Genomic DNA, 20,146 nt, shown 5'->3' with positions numbered 1-20,146 from the left:
TATAGCCTATACACACACGTTTGTGTATATGTGTGTGTGTGTGTGTGTGTGTGTGTGTGCGCGCGTGATATAGCCTATAGCCTTTCATGTTATTATCTATTTATTTATTTATTTATTTTACTTCTTACGTTCATTGTAATTATTTCAGATAAAAAAGAGGTAGTTGCGCATTATCAATGAAACTATTTAAATTCGCTCCTATCACGTTGAGCTCATATCTCTGGATCAGCTCCTATCTCTGGTTTAGGTTCTTGGGGGTGTGAGCGCGTCTCTCAAGGTCACCGTCACCAGCGTTAGCGGTATCTCTTCAGTCGTGTCACGCTGTCTGCGACCCCGCCCTTTTACATAAAAGAAATGTTACATTAAATGTATATAATTGAAAACACAGATGGACAGTAACACGGTGCCGCGAGTCATCCTCTGTTGTTGTCTACAAAGTTTGCAAGGCAAAAATGAGTAGTTTAGTGTTTGTTCTAAGTGGGAGATTCATCACGCGCCTCCCTGGTAGTAGATTGATTCTTTAAGTCTCCGGGTTGCCCTTTTGTACGCATTTTCTAGTCCACGTACGAATAGCAGGTAAACAAGTTGAGCACACGCAGATGCGAATACGCATGCCTACACACACACACACACACACACACACACACACACACACACACACGCGCACACACACGCGCACACACACACACACACACACAAGTCTGGTAATTCTATACTGACACAAGTCAGGTAATTCTATATTAGCTGAACTTCGATCGGCTAAAATATTTATCTGCCTTAAAATATTACTAAAAACTACTATAGCCTATATGTTGAGCAAAAGCTGACCAAGGATTAGTCACAGCGAACTATTATTTGATTGGACGATAGTAATAGATTAGGGGACAGTATCAACCAATGAAATGGCTGTGGATGAATAGGAGGACTCCAGTTGTGAAGGGGGCGTGGAGAACCGAGGAGACCCCAGAGATAAACGAAGAACAATCCGAAAAGTAACAGACATCTACGGACAACTGAGAGTAGTTAAGACCTGCTCAACTTGTGTTTGTTACAGTTCTGTGTGAAGGCTTCCACAAACCTGGAAAGACACGCAGAGATATTTCTAATTCTAAAGCCACGCGAAGATGCTTTGATAAAAAAAAGAAGTTAGACGTTTAAAACGTGGCATGATAGTTTTCTGCTTAACCGCGAAGATATGCCGGCAACGAGACCTTTCTTTTGATCGTTTTTCTCTTTACGCAGAAGTCGTTTGCGTGCGCACACCCCCGTTTAGATAATCGAACACAGTGATGTTGTTGGACGCCAGCCACCAACTCTCGAGTTTAGGTTTTGCTCGGCATCATCCCGCAAGCGAGTCGCAGGACCGAGACGGGACGTTCATGGAGTCCGCCTTCCCCTCGCAGGCGCCCGGCTACGCCGCCGCGGCACTGGGTGCGCACGCCGTGGCGCACGCCGCGTCCTACGCCAACTCCACCTTCAGCTCCACGCGGGACTTCCTCTTGCGCAGCCGGGGCTTCGGGGACGCGACCCCGAGCGGCGGGCAACACCCGATCTTCAGCTCAGCCGCCGGAGCTCTCCATCACCCGCATCCGGAGGGCCAGGGGCACCTACTATTCCCCGGTTTCCACGATCAGCACGCGTCGCACCACGGCTCTCCAAACGCGCTGAACGGGCGACTCGGACTACCCGGCGAAGTGTTCGGACGGGCGGATCAGTACCACCAGGTGTCCACTCCCCGGGGCGACCCGTACGGCCAGTATGGCCTGAACGTGAGCGTGAATATGGCAACGCACCACTCGGGTGCGTTCTTCCGCTACATGCGACAGCAGTGCATCAAGCAGGAGCTCATTTGTAAGTGGATCGAGCCGGAGCAGCACGGCGATCGCAAGAAGGGCTGCAGCAAAACTTTCGGCACCATGCACGAACTGGTCGCCCACGTCTCCGTGGAGCACGTGGGAGGCCCGGAGCAATGCAACCACGTCTGCTTTTGGGAGGAGTGTCCGCGGGAGAACAAGCCTTTCAAGGCCAAATACAAACTGGTCAATCACATCCGCGTGCACACGGGGGAGAAGCCCTTCGCCTGCCCCTTCCCTGGGTGTGTAAAGGTTTTCGCGCGGTCGGAGAACTTGAAAATTCACAAGAGAACACACACTGGTAATTCCATGCAGAATTCAATGTTTTTTAATTGTTTAAATATGAATATTTCACTTCCCCCAAACCGTGCCGTACAGTATAGAATGTATGATTTTTTTGTGTATAAAGTACTAATTTAACTACTCATTTGTTGGGTCACTACAGTTTGCACAATTTGCTCCACGTATGCAAAAGTGGAGTTCTAATTAGCGCACATAATGATCTGCGAACCTCTGTGCCTTTGATCACCAGCAAGTGCTGGAAAACGTGATAATATTCGATTTCCCGATGGTTATACAATGAAATCGTGTGTGTAGACTACAGTAGGACTAAAGCTGCCAGCTCTGTGTAGACTACGTGTGAATTGCGCTTTTATTGAGGATGAATGACGTGCGTAAAACTGGCGTAGTGGTGCGCAGAGAAGACGCGGCGTTTTGTGGTCGTGTAACTGTGCAATTTTATTCCATTGTAAGGAATAAAAGTTAACACCGTGTTCTGGCACAAGGGAGGGTTTCTAAAGCGGCATACAAGGAAATAAATTTGATTTTAAACGATAATTTAAGCCCTTTCTCATTTAAACAAGAAATATTGCCTCTTTTTTATTCAGGAGAGAAACCGTTCCTATGTGAATTCGAAGGCTGCGACCGACGCTTTGCCAACAGCAGTGACCGGAAGAAACACATGCACGTTCACACGTCGGACAAACCGTATCTGTGCAAACTGTGCGATAAGTCATACACTCATCCCAGCTCCCTACGAAAACATATGAAGGTACCTGTCATTCCGTCTGTGCTCATGGTTTGTTGTGCGTGTGCGCGTTATGCGCATAACCAAATGTCTATATGATCCTAATTTTATTATAACTATTAAACCGCTGGTTTTCATTCTCCAGGTCCACGACGAGCAGAGCCCGGTGATCGAGTCCTCCCCCGCGGGAAGCTCCGGTTACGAGTCGTCCAGCTTGGTGTCACCGTGTTCCGAGTCCCAAAGCACCTTGTCGCCCGACTCCGTGGTCCTAAATAACGGACACAGTAGCATAACGTCCAATTTTAGCGAGTGGTACGTTTAATACTAACGCTGCCAGCTCTTGGGGAGAGCCACAAAAAATTGTATATACAAAATGTTTTTATGTTTTTACATTTTTAAAGCCAGTATTGCACTGTTAACACCTAAATAGAGGCTGTTATCTGCTGGGTATAATAACCAGTGGATGCTGTTTTTCCTCATATGAAGAAATGTTGCTTTTTCTGTTGTCTGAAGGATGTATATCTGTTGTCTGCCTGTGTATTAATGTAACTCAACGAATGATCGGAGTATTAAGGGATCCTGAATAAGCCCTGTCTCCTGACTGTCACCTCAAAGTGCCAAAGTGAAACGTGAAGTGAAAAACGTGAATGTATTTTTATGTTGTAATAATATTTTTTGTATCCAGTAGTTTAGTTTTATGACAAAACATTTGAAGATATAGCCTACATATACTAGCGGTAGTATTTTTTAGAAATCAACAAATGGTGTATTGAAAACGATGCAAAATATTTATGAAACCTTTTCATGACAAAAATGTGTACAGTGATGTCACCCTCAGGCCTATTTGTTTTGTTAAAAACGTTTTTCGGTTTTAAAATATAAATGTGTGATAACCTATGTAAAAAATTAAATAAAATCTTATTAAGAAATAAATTACATATTTCGAAAATAATATTAGTCGTTTGTGGAATTTCTAATCAAAGACAAACAGCTATATCGTCGCAACGGACGTGGAATTGATAGCTATTGTATATAGGCCTATATATATATATATATATATATATATATATATATATATATATATATATATATATATATATATATATATAATATCAAGTTATTGATCAATCAAGGAATTATCATATATATATATATATATGTGTGTGTGTGTGTCTGTATATATATATATATATATATATAATGATAATTCCTTAATTGATCAATAACTTGCCAAGAAATGACAAAAAGCATTGTGTTGTAATGCAGACATATGCGTGAAACGAGTCCTATTATAAAACAAATGAAAGCTATATGATGAACTATTTAAATAACTATTTGCTATTTAAATAAGCTTTTTTAGGTGTCTTGTCTCAGGCCTACATAGCACGCGAGTACTGTGTACTCCATCCTTGATACCTTGATGCAGAAACTATAATATATATATATATATATATATATATATATATATATATATATATATATATATATATATATATATATATATACAGGGCCGGAGTGGACCCCTTTTTCAGCCGGCCCAAAATAAATTTTCCCTCCCAGTCGGCCCAAACTAGAGATTGATATGATTAGCCACTCCGGCTCTGTATATATATCGTTTTTACTGTGATCTAATTTTGTGATACAGGCGAATACTTTTCAGTTCTTCTGAAGTGATCCCGAAATGTCAGGTCAGACTGTAGGGCGGTTACGGCTGTTTGTGTTATTTTTTTTCATGAACTTAGTGGAAGTCTTATGTGACTTTGAATACAAAGTACAATACAAATACAAATAATTCCTGTTTCATCAGAATCTCTGCTTTTTCAGCCCTCTTACTGGTCCAGCCCTCTTCTTACCTGAACAGAGCTTGATAACCTCGCCTAACCGCTTTACCAACGGTGGAGATGGCTCCAAGAAAAACGGTACAAAATATGCAGTGAACTAGTGGGGATCTAGTTAGGAACTAGTGGTGAACTAGTGAGGATCTAGTGGGGATCTAGTGGAGGTTTTAGCGCCAGTACCATAATAAAGATCATAGGAGGAGGGACACGCCCCCAGTCACCTGCGTCATCTCCGCGCGCCGCAGACGGCAGCAGCAGCACCGGGTGTCATGGCGGCTTACACACTCACTCCAACCTTTCAAAGAGTGCTGCACGCAGCAAAGGTGAGACTCTGACCCTGGACCTTGTGTATATATACACGGAGTAGTAGTTTGATTATTACAACGTTCTGTCAAAGTCCCGACCAACATATTATAAGCTACAAGTCTTCGTTTTGCAAACGGAAGCGTTAAGCTAACGAGTTAGGCAGCTGTGTGTCCTGTGTGTGTGTGCAGGTGTGTGTAACTACAGGTCCAGTGGACACACTTCACACTTGTGATCTGGGTCGAGGTATCAGTTAAACGTGCACATATTGTAGACCCCGCGCATGTAGGAGAGGTTAAACGCAGCCGCTGCGTGTAGGTAAGGGATCAGGGCTCCTCTCTCAATGTCACTGATGTTAGGAGCAGTTCTGCGTTGGTTCCGGACGGGCTGGAGGGATTCAGGGCTCTAAACTCAGATCCAGGTTCACAGATCCGCACACGTCCTCGCTGTCCAAACACCCGCTGGCGTGTCAGAACATGGCAACGGGAACGCGCTGTGATACATTTACACCCTTTGGACACTTTATTAGTAACGGTGATAAAACGAGGAACATTAAATACATCAATAATAATAAGAGACTGCACACACACACCGGCCTGTTTAAATGCGTTTTTAGTCAAATATATTTAGGTTTATTGTAACAGTTGTGACATAATGGCGCCAGTTTGTTGGGTATTAATGTGTTTGGGCTAATTCCCGATTTTTTAAATTACACATTCTTATAATAATTATTATTGTTATACTGTAATATTAATATTATATGTACTTTTATTTATTATATTATATTTTATTCTTTATTATTGTGTATAATAATAATAATAATAATTATTATTATTATAGTGGTGCCTCTGGTACTCTACGAGTATTAATAACTGGTCTGTGCCTCTGGTACTCTACGAGTATTAATAACTGGTCTGTGCCTCTGGTACTCTACGAGTATTAATAACTTGTCTGTGTCTCTGGTACTCTACGAGTATTAATAACTTGTCTGTGTCTCTGGTACTCTACGAGTATTAATAACTTGTCTGTGTCTCTGGTACTCTACGAGTATTAATAACTTGTCTGTGTCTCTGGTACTCTACGAGTATTAATAACTTGTCTGTGTCTCTGGTGTAGCGTGCTACTCTCCATCCCAGGTGTTGGCTCCTCCGCTGCCATGCTCAGTACTCCAGCGCTTATGACTGCAATGAGAAGGTAAGGCTTAGCCAATCAGGGCTCGCCATGGGCCTACCTCACACTGCTGACCTGGGATCAGTCTCTGGCCTGTCCTTTGTAAAATTGAAAATGATGTTTTATGCCTTTGGTGGCTTATTTCATGTTTTAAATTTCTTTTTTTTCTTAGTGTCTTTGCTCTCTCTCTCTCTCTCTCTAACACTTTCTTTTTGAAGAAAAAAATCATCAGCTGCTCAATCTCTAATGCAAACAACATACCAGCATCCTGACTGCTTTGATCTGCCTCCTTCAAACAAACAGTGCCCAGGGCTCTGTGTGTGTGTGTGTGTGTGTGTGTGTGTGTGTGTGTGTGTGTGTGTGTGTGTGTGTGTGTGTGTGTGTGTGTGTGTAAGGGGAAGAGATTGGAAATAAGGGTGGTTCAGAGAACATTCATTGTGGGTGGGGCAAAATTTGTTCTGCAGTAAAACATTTGTGTGTGTTGCACGTGAGGGATGGACAGTTGTGTCTGAACCATGCGCTCTGCTCTGGGTCGTGGGTCTGAACCATGCGCTCTGCTCTGGGTCGTGGGTCTGAACCATGCGCTCTGCTCTGGGTCGTGGGTCTGAACCATGCGCTCTGTTCTGGGTCGTAGGTAACTGTTCTGATAGGCTCCTGAATGAGTGTCCCACACGCTTTGTTCTTGTGGTGGTAGCTGTGCGTGGCTGTGGTGTTGACCCAGATCCTTTCTGTTGGGTCTAGACTGGCACTGGCGTCAGCAGTGACGGATGACCTGTCAGACGCTCATCTGAGATTTTCCATCATGTGTTGCATTTAGCATGGCAGACATTCAAATATCAATTGTGTAGCTGGATGAGGTGGTGTACAGTGCAGAGAAGAGAACGTGTTCACACACAGACATTAACCAACTGGGCCAATCTGATGTTAAATACTCTCGGTTCTGTATCTCTTCCTTCAGACCTTTGAGAAGATCCTCATCGCAAACAGAGGAGAGATCGCCTGCAGGGTAAGTGGTGTGTGTGTGTGTGTGTGTGTGTGTGTGTGTGTGTGTGTGTGTGTGTTTCATCAGGAGCATGTCCTGCTGTGGGGTTCCCTCAGTTCTAGGTGTGTCTCTACATGTCAGATAAAGTGTTCATAATGTTTTTATCTGGTCAAAGCAACTTGTTAAAAGTGTACGAGTGAATGTTAATCAGGGAATTGAGTCTTGGTTGCATCTCCTAAATCACACGGGTTCAGTAGCATCTCCTAAATCTTGTCTTGGACTTTTTGCGTGATTAGGTGATTAAGACCTGCAAGAAAATGGGAATCCGGACGGTTGCGGTGCACAGCGACGTGGACTCGAGTGCGGTGAGTGTGTCCCACCGTCAGCGTCTCTGACCATTTTGGATGTTCAGAAGCTTCGAGCTGCTTGTGTAGAAAACGCCTGAGCTCACCTTCCTTGAACAGAGAGTGGGGGGTGGAGGTGTGGGGGGGGTGGAGGTGTGGAGTTCTCCACCCCCGTGAGTGATGGCTGTCAGTCACCCCACTGTTCCATATGTATGGAGGAGGTGAGGAGAAGCTCTTTGACGCTAGGCCAAGACCTCCTGCTGCTGGAGTCTAAACTGGGGGGTGGTGGGGGTGTGGTTTGTGATGGGGGATGTGGAGAAGATGTGCATTTGATTGGATGTCTCTAAGGAGCTCCTAAATAAAGATCCCTGTCAAACAGAACAGTAGGGGGGCTTCTCATATGCATACAAGAGGGGTTTGGCTTGCCTGTATTTGCAGGGCTGGTCTTTTTGAGGAGGGTGCCTGTTTTGGGGGGGTGGGGGTGTTGAGTTTATCAGAAGTCTTACTGAATACTAAAAATATTACACGACACCAAGTGGAAGAGTTCTACTTTGTGCTGTGTTCTCGCAGCACATCTGATCAGAGAAAGTAGATGATTACCATGGGGTTTCTCGTTTGAGTTCTGAAAGGTCTTCGTCTTGGGCCCAGTGTGAAGGTCTTGGTCTTGGGCCCAGTGTGAAGGGCGATGGTTTTGGTCTTGGGCCTGGGCCCAGTGTGAAGGTCTTGGTCGTGGGCCCAGTGTGAAGGGCGATGTTTTGGTCTTGGTCGTGGGCCCAGTGTGAAGGGCGATGGTCTTGTAAGTCACGAGCTGCACCAGGCTGGACTGTTGGATTCTCGGCCCGCCTCCCTCTCACGGGGGCGTTGCTTCTCCCAGCCCCGCCCCGCTGCACAGAACCGCAGCGTGCCCGTGGGCCGTAGCGAATAGTTCCACAGGGAAACGCTGGCTTCCTCATGCCTGGAGGACCGAGTGTCTCTGAGGCTTTCCCATGATGCCTCAGGGGTGACCTCCAAGGTGTCGCAGCTTACCCTTCCCACGCTCCCTTCCCACGCTGCCAGGCGGCAGAAGAAATCAATTTGAGTTCCGTAAACATGCTGTGAGGGGGTGGAGCTCCGGTGGGAAGGGCGTGGCCAGATCGGGTACGGCCCGTTTAAACGCCCTGTACAAACCTCAGCCTTCCTGGATGCCTGGAGGTCTGTGGTGGGAGGGGCTTTGGCTGCAGGGCTGTTGGAGGAGTGATGGCTGTAGCCACCAAAAACCGTTTAAGGCTTGGATTCATAGTAATAGACTTTCAGAGACCATGAAAAAGGTTAAGATTGACATTTCAGCTGTACAACCAAAGTGCTGTGTGTGTGGGACGGGCCAATCACAGAACTGCTGTGCAAGGGACCTGGACTTTCATAGAACTGCTGTGTGAGGGACCCAACCAATTACAGAACTGCTGTGCGAGGGACCCGGCCAATCGGAGAACTACTGGGCTTGCACGCTCAGCTGCTCTAGATCTGACCAGCAGGACGCTGGCTGGTGCGTGAGTGGTGTGTCACGTTGCTCGTCTCTGTCCTCACGTGAGTGTTAATGAAGCAGGTGTGGAAGGAAGCAGCTGGTTGGTGTTGGGACTCCGCCCCCTACGTGGTTGTCAGTTGAATATGGTCCCTGAGTGATGTTGCTTCATTAACCAGGAGGGGGTAACACTCATACCTGTGTCTGTTTTGTATGGTACCGTGTTGTTAGTGGACTGGTATAATCTCGTGGAAGTATAGTAAGATACTTCTAGTGTACTATACGTATTAAACTGAAAGTATTTCAAATAGTGTGTGTGTTCTCTCAGGTTCATGTAAAGATGGCAGACGAGGCTGTGTGTGTAGGCCCCGCCCCCACCAGTAAGAGTTACCTTAACATGGACGCCATCATGGAAGCCATCCGACAGACAGGAGCACAGGCTGTAAGTGCATGTCCTTGGCTGTGTGTGTGTGTGTGTGTGTGTGTGTGTGTGTGTGTGTGGGTGTGTGGGTGTGTGGGTGTGTGGGTGTGTGTGTGTGTGTGTGTGTGTGTGTGTGTGTGTGTGTGCCAGTACCTGGTGACGTAGCCCTGTTCAAAGGTTGAGTTTCCTTCCCTGTCTCTCCAGGTGCATCCTGGGTACGGGTTCCTCTCGGAGAATAAAGAGTTTGCCAGGAGGCTGGTGAGTACTCTCTCTGGTACAGGGAGGAAAATGGAGGAACCGAAAGGAAAAGAGTGAAAGAATGTGAGAGAGGGGTTGGGAGTTGAATATTCAAATGACTTTTTACAGTTGGCAAGAGGTTGACCCCCCATTGGGGGCTGATCTTGCAACACACACACGCGCACATGCGAACACACACACACACACACACACACACAGTGTGTTTTTGTAATTAACAGCTCGATACCCCCCTGTAGTAATTTAATTAATGGTGTGAGCTCTAAGGTGAGAAGATTATTTGCAGGTCAAATAAAGACACAGAGGCCAAACAGTCTCTACAATCACCACCTCCTCACCACAGACCACCACCCTCCTCACCACAGATCACCACACACCACCACCCTCCTCACCACAGACCACCACCCTCCTCACCACACTAACTCCACCACACACCACCACCTCCTCTTCTCCATAGTACCTTTCACACCATCACCTGTATATCTGAGATATTGTTGACATATTTTCTTATAATTATTATATTTGTAATCGTATAATTATTACAGTTCTAAAACCCCTTTGCTGTAGTATAATAACAAATGCACAACATTCTTATACTCTGTCATGCTAATTCAAGCTGTAAGGATTTAATTTCAACATTCCTCTTTCTCCCGTGCGGTTGGTCCAGAGGCTTTTGATCTGAATCTGAGCGATGAGACAGCCAGGCCAGAGGAACTGTGGGGGGGATTCATCTGGGTGGGGGCCGGCTGCATTGTCATGGCAACTGCATCAAGCTCGTGCCAACCTGATGTCTCTGTCCTCTGGTGCTGGACATGAGTTGGGTCCAGAGCTGCAGGGTTGCTGACGGCTCCTGTCATAATGTAAATATGGTCACAGTGTGGATCAGTGCTGGAGACTCCCCCCCCCCCCCCACACACACACACACACACACAGAGCGATGGAGGGACCTGATAGAATGTGACAAAGGAGATGAGTACAACACTCCTCTCTCCCTCCTCCACCCCCCCTCAGTATCGTACCTTCCTTCTCTCTTCCTCTTCCTCCCTCCATCTTTCTCTGATCCGTTACCCTACCGAGCTGTCATCCATCAGACGCCGGTTCTTCTAGCCCCCTCATCGTGTGCATTAACACTCCAGGGTTCCTGCAGATACACACACGTGTTCTGGGGCGCCGTGCACACCTGCGTGTGCCAGTGCGCGTGAGATGCAGCTAGGGAGGTGCCGTGACGTCGTAGTGACGGAGCAAAACGGGAGGGAGATACTCCGTCTTACACACACACACACACACAGGCGCAGGCGCAGGCTAATGTTGCCACAGCGACCGTGGCCTCACACCGATAGCCCATGCAGTGATGGTGGTTCTGTCTGCTCCGTTAGCAGCTCCATGTGCTCCATTAGTGGAGTCTCCATGTTGTTGTTCCTCAAGCTCCTGCAGCTTTGGTGAACATCTCCGTTAGTGTTTGAGTTATTACTAGATGACCCAAGCACTTGATCTGTACTATGGAAGCCGGAACCTTAATCTGCTTGTAGCTACTCAAGGTCTGCTTTTGGGCAAATAATCCGCCCTCCCACACACACACACACACACACACACACACACACACACACTTCCCCCACCTTACTTTACTCAAATCCTCATTTTCTCATTTAGACAAGCACCCAACACACTTACACACACTTACACACACACACACACACACAGATGAGTGGGCCATCCTCCGCCTTCTGTGTGTGGAAATGAAGATGTCATTACATTAGCAGTTGAATGGTAACCCCCCCCCCCCCCCAGCCCCTTACATGCGCACACACACATATGAATGTGAGGTGTTTGAGCCCCTTTCTCTGTGAATGGAGCCCCCTCTGCCTGACTGTTAGTACACTTTTATGCAGTGCAAACGACTGGCCCCGGGCCTGAGCAGGGGCTGCCATTACCTCTATGGCCCCTTTACCATGCTAAAGGGGCACTGCTTCTGAAAAGGCCAGAGGAGATTGACTTGAAGTGGGATTTTGGGTTTGGGGGAGATGGAAAGTGTGTGTGTGTGTGTGTGTGTGTGTGTGTGTGTGTGTGTGTGTGCGCGCGCTCAACAAAGTGGTCATTTAATTTCCCATTGTGACATTGCGCATAACTCTTACGTTTTTGAAAAGTTTGGGGCAATGGAGGTTAAGAATATGTGTTTAGGTAGAGTTCATACACACACACACACACACACACACACACATCAACAGCATATAAACACTAGCTTGGTTTTAGCTTTGTTGGTATTTAGATGCGGACAGTGCCTTCTTCATCTCTAAAACAGCCAGACACACACACACACACACACACACACACACACACACACACACACACACACACACACACACACACTGGAAGTGTGAAAATGAGCAGAAGGGGGAGGGAGTGTGTGAGTGACAGTTGAATAGTCAAAGGTGTTTTTTATTGGATTTCATTAGTCAGATCCCACAGAGAAAGACACAGAGAGCTTTTAGTCAGCGCTGTGGACTGTAACCACGGAGACACACTGGCGAACTCACATCTGTAATAACGGCTGAATTACAGGCACACACGGTGATGTTTCAGTTGACTTCAGTGTATCGTTTTGCTCTTCTCCTGTCCTATAAAGTTAAGGTATGTCATTGAAGGACATTAAAGGGCTGGAGTCCTGTTCACACCCTGCTGTGAAACTGCACTTCAGGTTTGATAGTTTTACTGTTCAAATCAGAATAAAGAGGCCAGGAAAAAAAACAAGTAACAATATAATATGAAGTCATAATTTCCCCAGAAGAACTGTGGCATGTTTATTTCACACTGGCATTTTTCTCTCTCTCTCCCCCTCTCTCCCCCTCTTTTTCTCTTCCTCCCCCCTCTCTCTCTCACATTTATTTCATTACCTCTCTGCTCCTTTTCTTCTCGTGAGCCTGACACTAATTGTATTGTTTTGCAGGAGTCGTGGGGTCAGATCTCTCTCCTAATTACAGACTCCTCACTCATGCAGGCCTCGGGCGCTCTGTCTGTAGTATATTAGCCAGGATGTTAGACTCTCTCGCCTCCCCGGCGTAGCGGAGGAAGGGGACGTGGGTGGCCCGTCCTCACGTCCTCACGTCCTCACGTGGGCCACGCCGTCAGCCTCACGCCTCACGTTATGGCTGCTCACTCTTCTTTTGCAGCACACTACAAAGTTCAAAGTTCACTGTCCATTTGTGAGGGGGGTTTAGTTTGTCATGGAGACCCGGTAGGAAGACTCCCGTTCCTCTGCTAGCACAAAGGGGTTTGAAGTTTGGTTAGATTTCCAAAACGCTAAACTTTTGGTAATAGTTTGAGGAAACTTGATTTACTTGATTTTCTTTTTTTTTTCAGGCAGCTGAGGGGGTCACCTTCATCGGTCCTGACACACATGCTATCCAGGCTATGGGGGATAAGATAGAGAGCAAACTCCTCGCCAAAGCAGCCAAGGTCAACACTATTCCCGGCTTTGATGGTGTCGTCAAGGTGAGGGCCGCTTCTGGGCAGCTGACCAACTAAACAAATTAATAAACAAAAAAAAACCCCACACAGCAGCCGTGGTCAAGAGTGTGTTAGTGTGGGCTTCCCACTCAGATCAGGAGTTTAAGGTGTTGTACTGGAGAACATACACAACTCCCACTGTGACTACAGAATCCCTACAGTCACTCTGACGTTGCCATGACGATGTGCAGCTCCAGCCGGCCCACTACACACGTCCCTCACAACTCCCTGACCAGACCAGACCAGACCAGTCCAGACCAGACCAGTCCAGTCCTCTGCGGTCTCTCTCTGTGGCCATGCTGGGTCTGGTCTCTCCATGACGGTCTCACGTTCAGCCTTCAGTTCGTCTTGGTCCTTCTTCACCTCACAGATTCTTCACTCATGCTCTCTGGTGCAGTGTCACACTTGTTTATAACTGATCAAAACTGGTTTTGGTTAGGACTTGCAGCAAGGACTATAGGATTAAGACTAGACCCACAAGACTAGAGTAGTAAGACTAGATCAACAAGGATGGAGGACCAACTTTGAACCAGTTAGCCAAACTCCTAAAGTCTGTTTCTTTTTCCTGGACTTTCCCTCTCTGCTCGTCTTTGTCCGTGTGTCTCCCCCCACCTCCTCCCCCACCTCCTCTCTCCACGTAAATGCGTCCTAACGGCCTGGCGCACTGCTTGTTTTGACACTTCCTGGCCTTATTGGCTCTATAAAGACGAGCTGGGGCTCTCGGGCCACGGCAGACAAAAGCAGCGCGTGGGGCTAGCCATTAGCATATGAGAGAGTGTGCTAACGACCCCGCGCACCACCCCCCTGATCGCTATCGCACTCGCACACACTCGCTAAAACACCACTCGTTTAGCCCGGGACTTAGCCCTGCTGTCGGCTTTCTCACCTCACACTGATTAGACGGAGCTGTTTGGGTTGTGGGGGGGGGTTTGGGTTTAATAGATCCGGGTCACGGTGCTGTTTACTATGGCCTGGAGTGGTTCTCCTCGTCTCCTGGTCGTTGTAACATGGAACGAGTTGGTGTCATGTGCCTCTCGGTGTTTGTTAATAATGCATTTTTGTTTCTGTTGTATTGGTGACTTTATTTTGAAACAATTCAAGTCTGCAAGTGGAAATGATGCTGTAAAATTAAAAAGGGCCACAGAGGATCTCACATAATACAGTACGCAGTACGCTGCCCTCTGCTGGTTGTGATGGTGCACTGCAGTGCCATCACCTTCACTCAACTGATTGCAGTAACTCTTTCAATTAATTTTTAATTACTGAATCATTATCACAGGAAGACATCTAATTTGCTGCAACATTTTCATACGCTCCAATCACAGATAGCGCCGCTGCTGTGGGCGTCCTCAACAGGAGCCACGTTGACCCCATTTGTTGTGTTTTGGTTGTTTTGTTCTGTAGGATGCTGAGGAGGCGGTGAAGATTGCGCGTGAGATCGGTACGGACCAGTGCAGCCATTTGTTTGAGAGGTGTTTCTACAACACCTCCTTCTCTAGCCCCAGTGCCGGAGGGCAGTGGAGTGTTCGCTCCGCTCCAGAGCACCTGTGAATAACGCGAGAAGAAGCTGTGAGGGAAACTCACGTTAAACGGAGCGGCCCCGCCACGTCGGGGACCACAACACGGCACCAGAAACATCACAGTGGCTAACAAACCTTCAAATGCACCTTCTCACTAACAAACCTTCAAATGCACCTTCTCACTAACAAACCTTCAAATGCATACGGTCCCTGGGTGCGCTTGGGTTTGTGTGTGTCAGAAACTGTCACTACGGAGGCTTGGAACTCTGTTACTGCTATACAAACTACAGTTGCCTGGTGTCTATTAACCTTAACATGTTAGCCTGCTAGCTGTTAGCCTGCTAGCTGTTAGCCTGCTAGCTGTTAACCTGCTAGCTGTTAGCCTGCTAGCTGTTAGCCTGCTAGCATTCCGTTGAGACCTCTGTGGTGGTGTGGTGGTGAGTCCGGCTCCGTCTGTCTCCCAGGTTACCCAGTTATGATCAAGGCGTCGGCTGGTGGTGGGGGCAAAGGCATGAGGATAGCCTGGAGTGATGAGGAGACCAGGTGAGACATTGCTGAGACCTGTGTGAGACACAAGTGACGTACAGTAGCACTGGAAAAAAGTAATGCTCCTTTCATACTGCTTTTTAAAAATAGCTGTCAATCAATATTGGTTCCTACATCATTTGCTTGGAGTTAAATATAGAAAGGGTAGGTGGAATAGATCCTGTATGAGTTGTGTGTGTGTGTGTGTGTGTGGGTGTGTGTGTGTGTGTGTGTGTGTGTGTGTGTGAGAGAGAGAGCTATGATTAGAATGACTGAACCTTTTAAACTGCGTCTGGTGTTGTGTTTTTGACTTTGGTTGCTCTAATGAAGGCCTGTGACCAGTATTTACTTATTGAGGAGGTGTGACTTCATTACATAAGCCATTTTCACACAGGCTTTAGGTGTCCCCCCCCCCCCCCCCTTACTGCTCTAGTTCAGAGTTTCTCTCGCTCTCTGTGTCTGATCAAACGCACAGTGAAGGTTATCTCTGTAGCCACCGTTATCACCAGGGTGATCTCATGCCATGGTTTTGAGTTGTAATTGGATTCAGCCCACGTGCCAGGCCCAGTAGATACAGAGTGTGAGTGTGTGAGCACGCGGTCAGATTAAAGAGATCAGCAGCTGATAAGACCAAACCGTCGTTCCTCTTATTTACCTCAACAGCACAGCTGCAGTCGCCCAATCAGAACAAGTCACCTGAGGGGCTTGGCCAATAAGGGTGCAGAGTTGTCTCCCTGGGATTTGATAATTACTATAACTTGCTAGAACAAAACTCTGCATCGAAATTATTAAATAACTATGGCCATTGGCCGTTGGAGTAACTTACAAAGGTCCACAGCTTTGTGGTGGTGACCTGCTGACCTCTGGTGGTGATTCCAGACTCTCTTCTGCAGGGAAGGGTTTCGCTTCTCCTCCCAGGAGGCCGCCTCCAGTTTTGGAGACGATCGGCTCCTCATCGAGAAGTACATCGATAACCCCCGACACATCGAGATCCAGGTGAGGGTGGAGAGCGGGTGGGGGTGGGTGATGGTGTCGGGCCTTAAGCTCTGCTAAGTGGGAGGGATACCAGGTTAGAGTGGAGAGGTTTGACCTGCATGGAGGACTACGCTAGGCTGAGGTCCAGGGAGACCATGTTATGTTAATGATGTGGTTCTGTGTGTGTGTGTGTGTGTGTGTGTGTGTGTGTGTGTGTGTGTGTGTGTAGGTGTTGGCAGATAAGCATGGAAATGCTCTCTGGCTGAACGAGAGGGAGTGCTCCATCCAGAGACGAAACCAGAAAGTAGTGGAGGAGGCACCCAGGTGTGTGTGTGTGTGCGTGAGTGTGTGCGCGAGCGTGTGCGTGTGTGTGTCTGTGTGCGTGTGTATGTGTATGTGTGTGTGTGTGGAAAAGCATTTTGATTGGTGTGTTACTGTAGCAGTACAGCCCAGAATGTGAGAGGACGGCATACAACCAAATGACATGCAACCATGATGTGAGGACCAGTCAGTATGTCATGTTTTCAGATGCGTGTTTTAGATGTTTGTAGCGGCGTGTCACTGTTTTTTGTGTGTGTGTGTGTGTGTGTGTGTGTGTGTGTGTGTGTGTGTGTGTGTGTGTGTGTGTGTGTGTGTGTGTGTGTGTGTGTGTGTGTGTGTGTGTGTGCAGTACGTTTCTAGACCCTGGCACTCGGCGGGCGATGGGGGATCAGGCTGTGTCTCTTGCTAAAGCCGTTCAGTACTCGTCAGCAGGGACCGTGGAGTTCCTGGTCGACTCCAAGAAGAACTTCTACTTCCTGGAGATGAACACACGCCTGCAGGTGCGCGCACGTGTGTGTGTGTGTGTGTGTTCTCATAACAGCTGGATTAATGAAATAAGTGTATCGCTTAAACCAGAACACTGTGCATAATCACACACAGTGTGAATCTCCCTCATTACTCAGTGTGTTTGTGGGAGAGGCCGCTGCTGTGGGGGGGGGGGGGGGCTTCACATCACATCACAGAAGCTGTGGCATTCATTAATGCAGGCCTCCCAGGTGGAGTGTGTGTGTGTGTGTGTGTGTGTGTGTGTGTGTGTGTGTGTGTGTGTGTGTGTGTGCGCGTGTGTGTGAGAACAGTTTGAGGTTCAGGTTTTGCTTTCTGACTCCTGCATATGTGTGTGTCTGCGTGTGTGTGTGTGTGTGTGTGTGTGCTTTTCCAGGTGGAACACCCCATCACAGAGTGCATCACTGGTCTGGACCTAGTACAACAGATGATTCGTGTTGCTAAGGGTTACAAGCTCCAGCACAAACAGGAAGACATCCCCATTAATGGCTGGGCTATCGAGTGCAGGGTGTATGCTGAGGTAAACAACCAACACGCAAACATCCTGTAGCCTGTAACCGTGTCCCGTCTGTGGGCGTTGGGTTTGAAAAAGCATCACGGGCACTTGAAACGATGGTGTAAGAGGCAGTAGTCATCTGTCAAACTCCCTGTGTCGGACAGTGAGCAAGGCTTTTAGTGTGTGTTAACACTGCCATTCTGTGGTCTGATGGGGATTTAAAGCCCAAACACTGTGTTCACACTTGAGGCCCTCTTGGGTTTTTTTTCATCCAGTTCCATCAGGTAAACAGAGCTGTGCCCTGAGCACAGATACAGTGATGTCAGGACTCACACGACCTGAGTGGGGTTCGGAACAGCGACAAAACTCATTTGTGAAATAGCAAAACAAAGTAAAATGGCAGTGCAAGAATTTCAGCACAAAGATTGTTTGATGTGATGGTTGGAGATTGTGGTTAGGATGAGATTAGGATTAAGGTGAGGTTATAGTGAGATTAGAACTTCACCTCCTCATTCATACAGTGGGAAAGAACTTATCTCCTGTTTGACCCCCCCCCCCTCTCTCTTTCTACTTAATTCAATTCAATGGTTCTTTATTGGCATGACAAATATGTACATTTGTATTGCCAAAGCATAGGATACACAATAATGTTAAAATATAATAAAATAACACAGTAAAGTAAAATAAAAAAAAGTAAAAAATTACTGTCATTACCATTACAATACCCACCACTACTTCCATAACTGATATTTATAATAATACTAGTATTAAAGTAACCATAATAATAACTAATAATAGTAGTGGTAAAGATTAGCGTAACATCAACAATAATGGTGTTAACGATAATAACAGTAACGATAACCACAACGATATCTCACATTCTCTCTCTTTCTCACTGCTGTCTCATCTCTCTGTTGCCTTGTTTCTCTCCGTTGACTCCTCTCTGCTGTGTTGTCTCAGGACCCGTACAAGTCCTTTGGTCTTCCCTCCATCGGACGTCTCTCCCAGTACCAGGAGCCCCTGCAGCTGCCTGGGGTGAGTCCAGCTGTCGCCACGGCAATGTGGCACGGGCAGAAATATCATACTGCCATGACATTGTGTTACACTATGCCTGGAATATTTAAAAGAATAAAAATAAAATTATATGTGAGATGGTTAGCAGTGATTGAAGGGTGTGTGTGTGTGTGTTCAGTGTATCTCCTATCAATCACCCATCTGGAATCGCTGAGACTGTCACAGTGGGGGGGGGGGGGGGGGGTGTGTGTGTTTTGTTAGAGGCCTCATTTGCATATCACAACCTTCTGTGATCTCAGTATTGCAGAGAGGGCTGATGGGCTGAGAATGACATTTAGTGAAGGCTGAAAGAGAGACACGCATTGAGAGACACCGAAAGGGAGAGAGAGACACATGCACAGAGAGGCACACACGTAGTGAGACACGTGCAGAGATAGAGACATGGAGAAAGACACGCACAGAGGGACAGAAAAGTGGATGTAGTAGCATCTTGGACCTCTGACATAAGAACTGGAGTGGAGATTAAAGGAAGCAGTACTCCACATTCTTACACATGCTTACAATTGATCATTATGGTATCATACTGCCGCTTCAGCTTTTGAAGTGTGTGTGTGTGTGTGTGTGTGTGTGTGTGTGTGTGTGTGTGTGTGTCCTGAGCTGCTATGTTTGGTCAGGATGCTCCCTCACACATGTTCTTTGAAGCTGTATAATGCCCTGTGGGGGGGCCGGCCTCTTTACAGCTTTCCTGCCACTAGAGTAAACACGTAATTGATACCAGAGCTGGGGCCACCCTACCTGTGTGTGTGTGTGTGTGTGTGTGTGTGTGTGTGTGTGTGTGTGTGTGTGTGTGTACGTGCACGTCCGTGCATGCACGAGTGTGTGTATTTATACTCATAAAACAACAAATAAACACTAATGTTTCCCACTATTAAAGTATTTGTGTATGTGTGCATGCGTGTGTGTGCGTGTGTGTGCATGCGTGTGTGTGTGTGTGTATCAGTGATCAGAACAGACACCTCTCACAAGGACAAACATGTTTGCAGTAAAGCCCCTTGTAGCTGAATGGTGATCTATTCTGATGGTGTTTCATCTGGTCCAGGAAACGAGCCTCTCTGCGGATATTTACCCCCATCTTCTGACCTTCATGTCCTGCAGGAGAGCGTTGGTGGCCAAAGCGTGGTCCGCCTCCTCTGAACGTTCCTTCGTCCTTTGAACGGCGCTATTGTTCCACACGCCCGTGTTTGTTGTCGTTGTCATTGGGCGAGAATAGAGGCAGAAAGACGTGCGCCGTGTCCGCACACGGAGAGCCGTGAACGTGTGGTGTGAAGCTGCACTGTGAAACAGAACCGTGTTGGGTCGAGACTGCACTGTGAAACAGAACCGTGTTGGGTCGAGACTGCACTTCTATATGTGATTACCACTGAACTACCAGGACGGCTATCAGTTGTATTACTGTCTTTTTGTGTAGTCAGTACAAGTGAGGAAGAGATGATGATGATGATGACGTTAACAGTATGGAGGTGTGCGTTCTCTGCTACACGAGCCTCCTCGAATGTGACCACTGGTGAGTTTTAATACGTGCTTTTGAATTTGGTC

General features: G+C 47.0%; 2 protein-coding genes across 2 annotated transcripts; both read left to right on the top strand.

Moving 5' to 3' along the window:
- Nucleotides 1-1,013: 1,013 nt before the first annotated feature.
- On the top strand, nucleotides 1,014-3,799 carry zic2b (zic family member 2 (odd-paired homolog, Drosophila) b). The gene is made up of 3 exons (XM_076991865.1): nucleotides 1,014-2,154; nucleotides 2,741-2,904; nucleotides 3,026-3,799. Exons 1-3 carry the CDS (start codon nucleotides 1,290-1,292, stop codon nucleotides 3,200-3,202), a joined length of 1,206 nt encoding a protein of 401 aa, XP_076847980.1. The 5' UTR covers nucleotides 1,014-1,289; the 3' UTR covers nucleotides 3,203-3,799.
- A 1,136-nt stretch (nucleotides 3,800-4,935) lies between these two features.
- On the top strand, nucleotides 4,936-19,763 carry pcca (propionyl-CoA carboxylase subunit alpha). The gene is made up of 15 exons (XM_076991793.1): nucleotides 4,936-5,041; nucleotides 6,138-6,215; nucleotides 7,150-7,197; nucleotides 7,470-7,538; nucleotides 9,344-9,457; nucleotides 9,641-9,694; nucleotides 13,049-13,180; nucleotides 14,600-14,636; nucleotides 15,180-15,258; nucleotides 16,134-16,236; nucleotides 16,445-16,539; nucleotides 16,886-17,036; nucleotides 17,417-17,560; nucleotides 18,497-18,708; nucleotides 19,706-19,763. Exons 1-15 carry the CDS (start codon nucleotides 4,988-4,990, stop codon nucleotides 19,761-19,763), a joined length of 1,428 nt encoding a protein of 475 aa, XP_076847908.1. The 5' UTR covers nucleotides 4,936-4,987.
- The last annotated feature ends 383 nt before the right edge of the window (nucleotides 19,764-20,146 follow it).

This window comes from Brachyhypopomus gauderio, unplaced genomic scaffold, assembly GCF_052324685.1.
Source record: "Brachyhypopomus gauderio isolate BG-103 unplaced genomic scaffold, BGAUD_0.2 sc86, whole genome shotgun sequence".
Lineage (NCBI taxonomy): Eukaryota > Metazoa > Chordata > Actinopteri > Gymnotiformes > Hypopomidae > Brachyhypopomus > Brachyhypopomus gauderio.
This window is presented reverse-complemented; position numbering and strand designations above follow the sequence as displayed.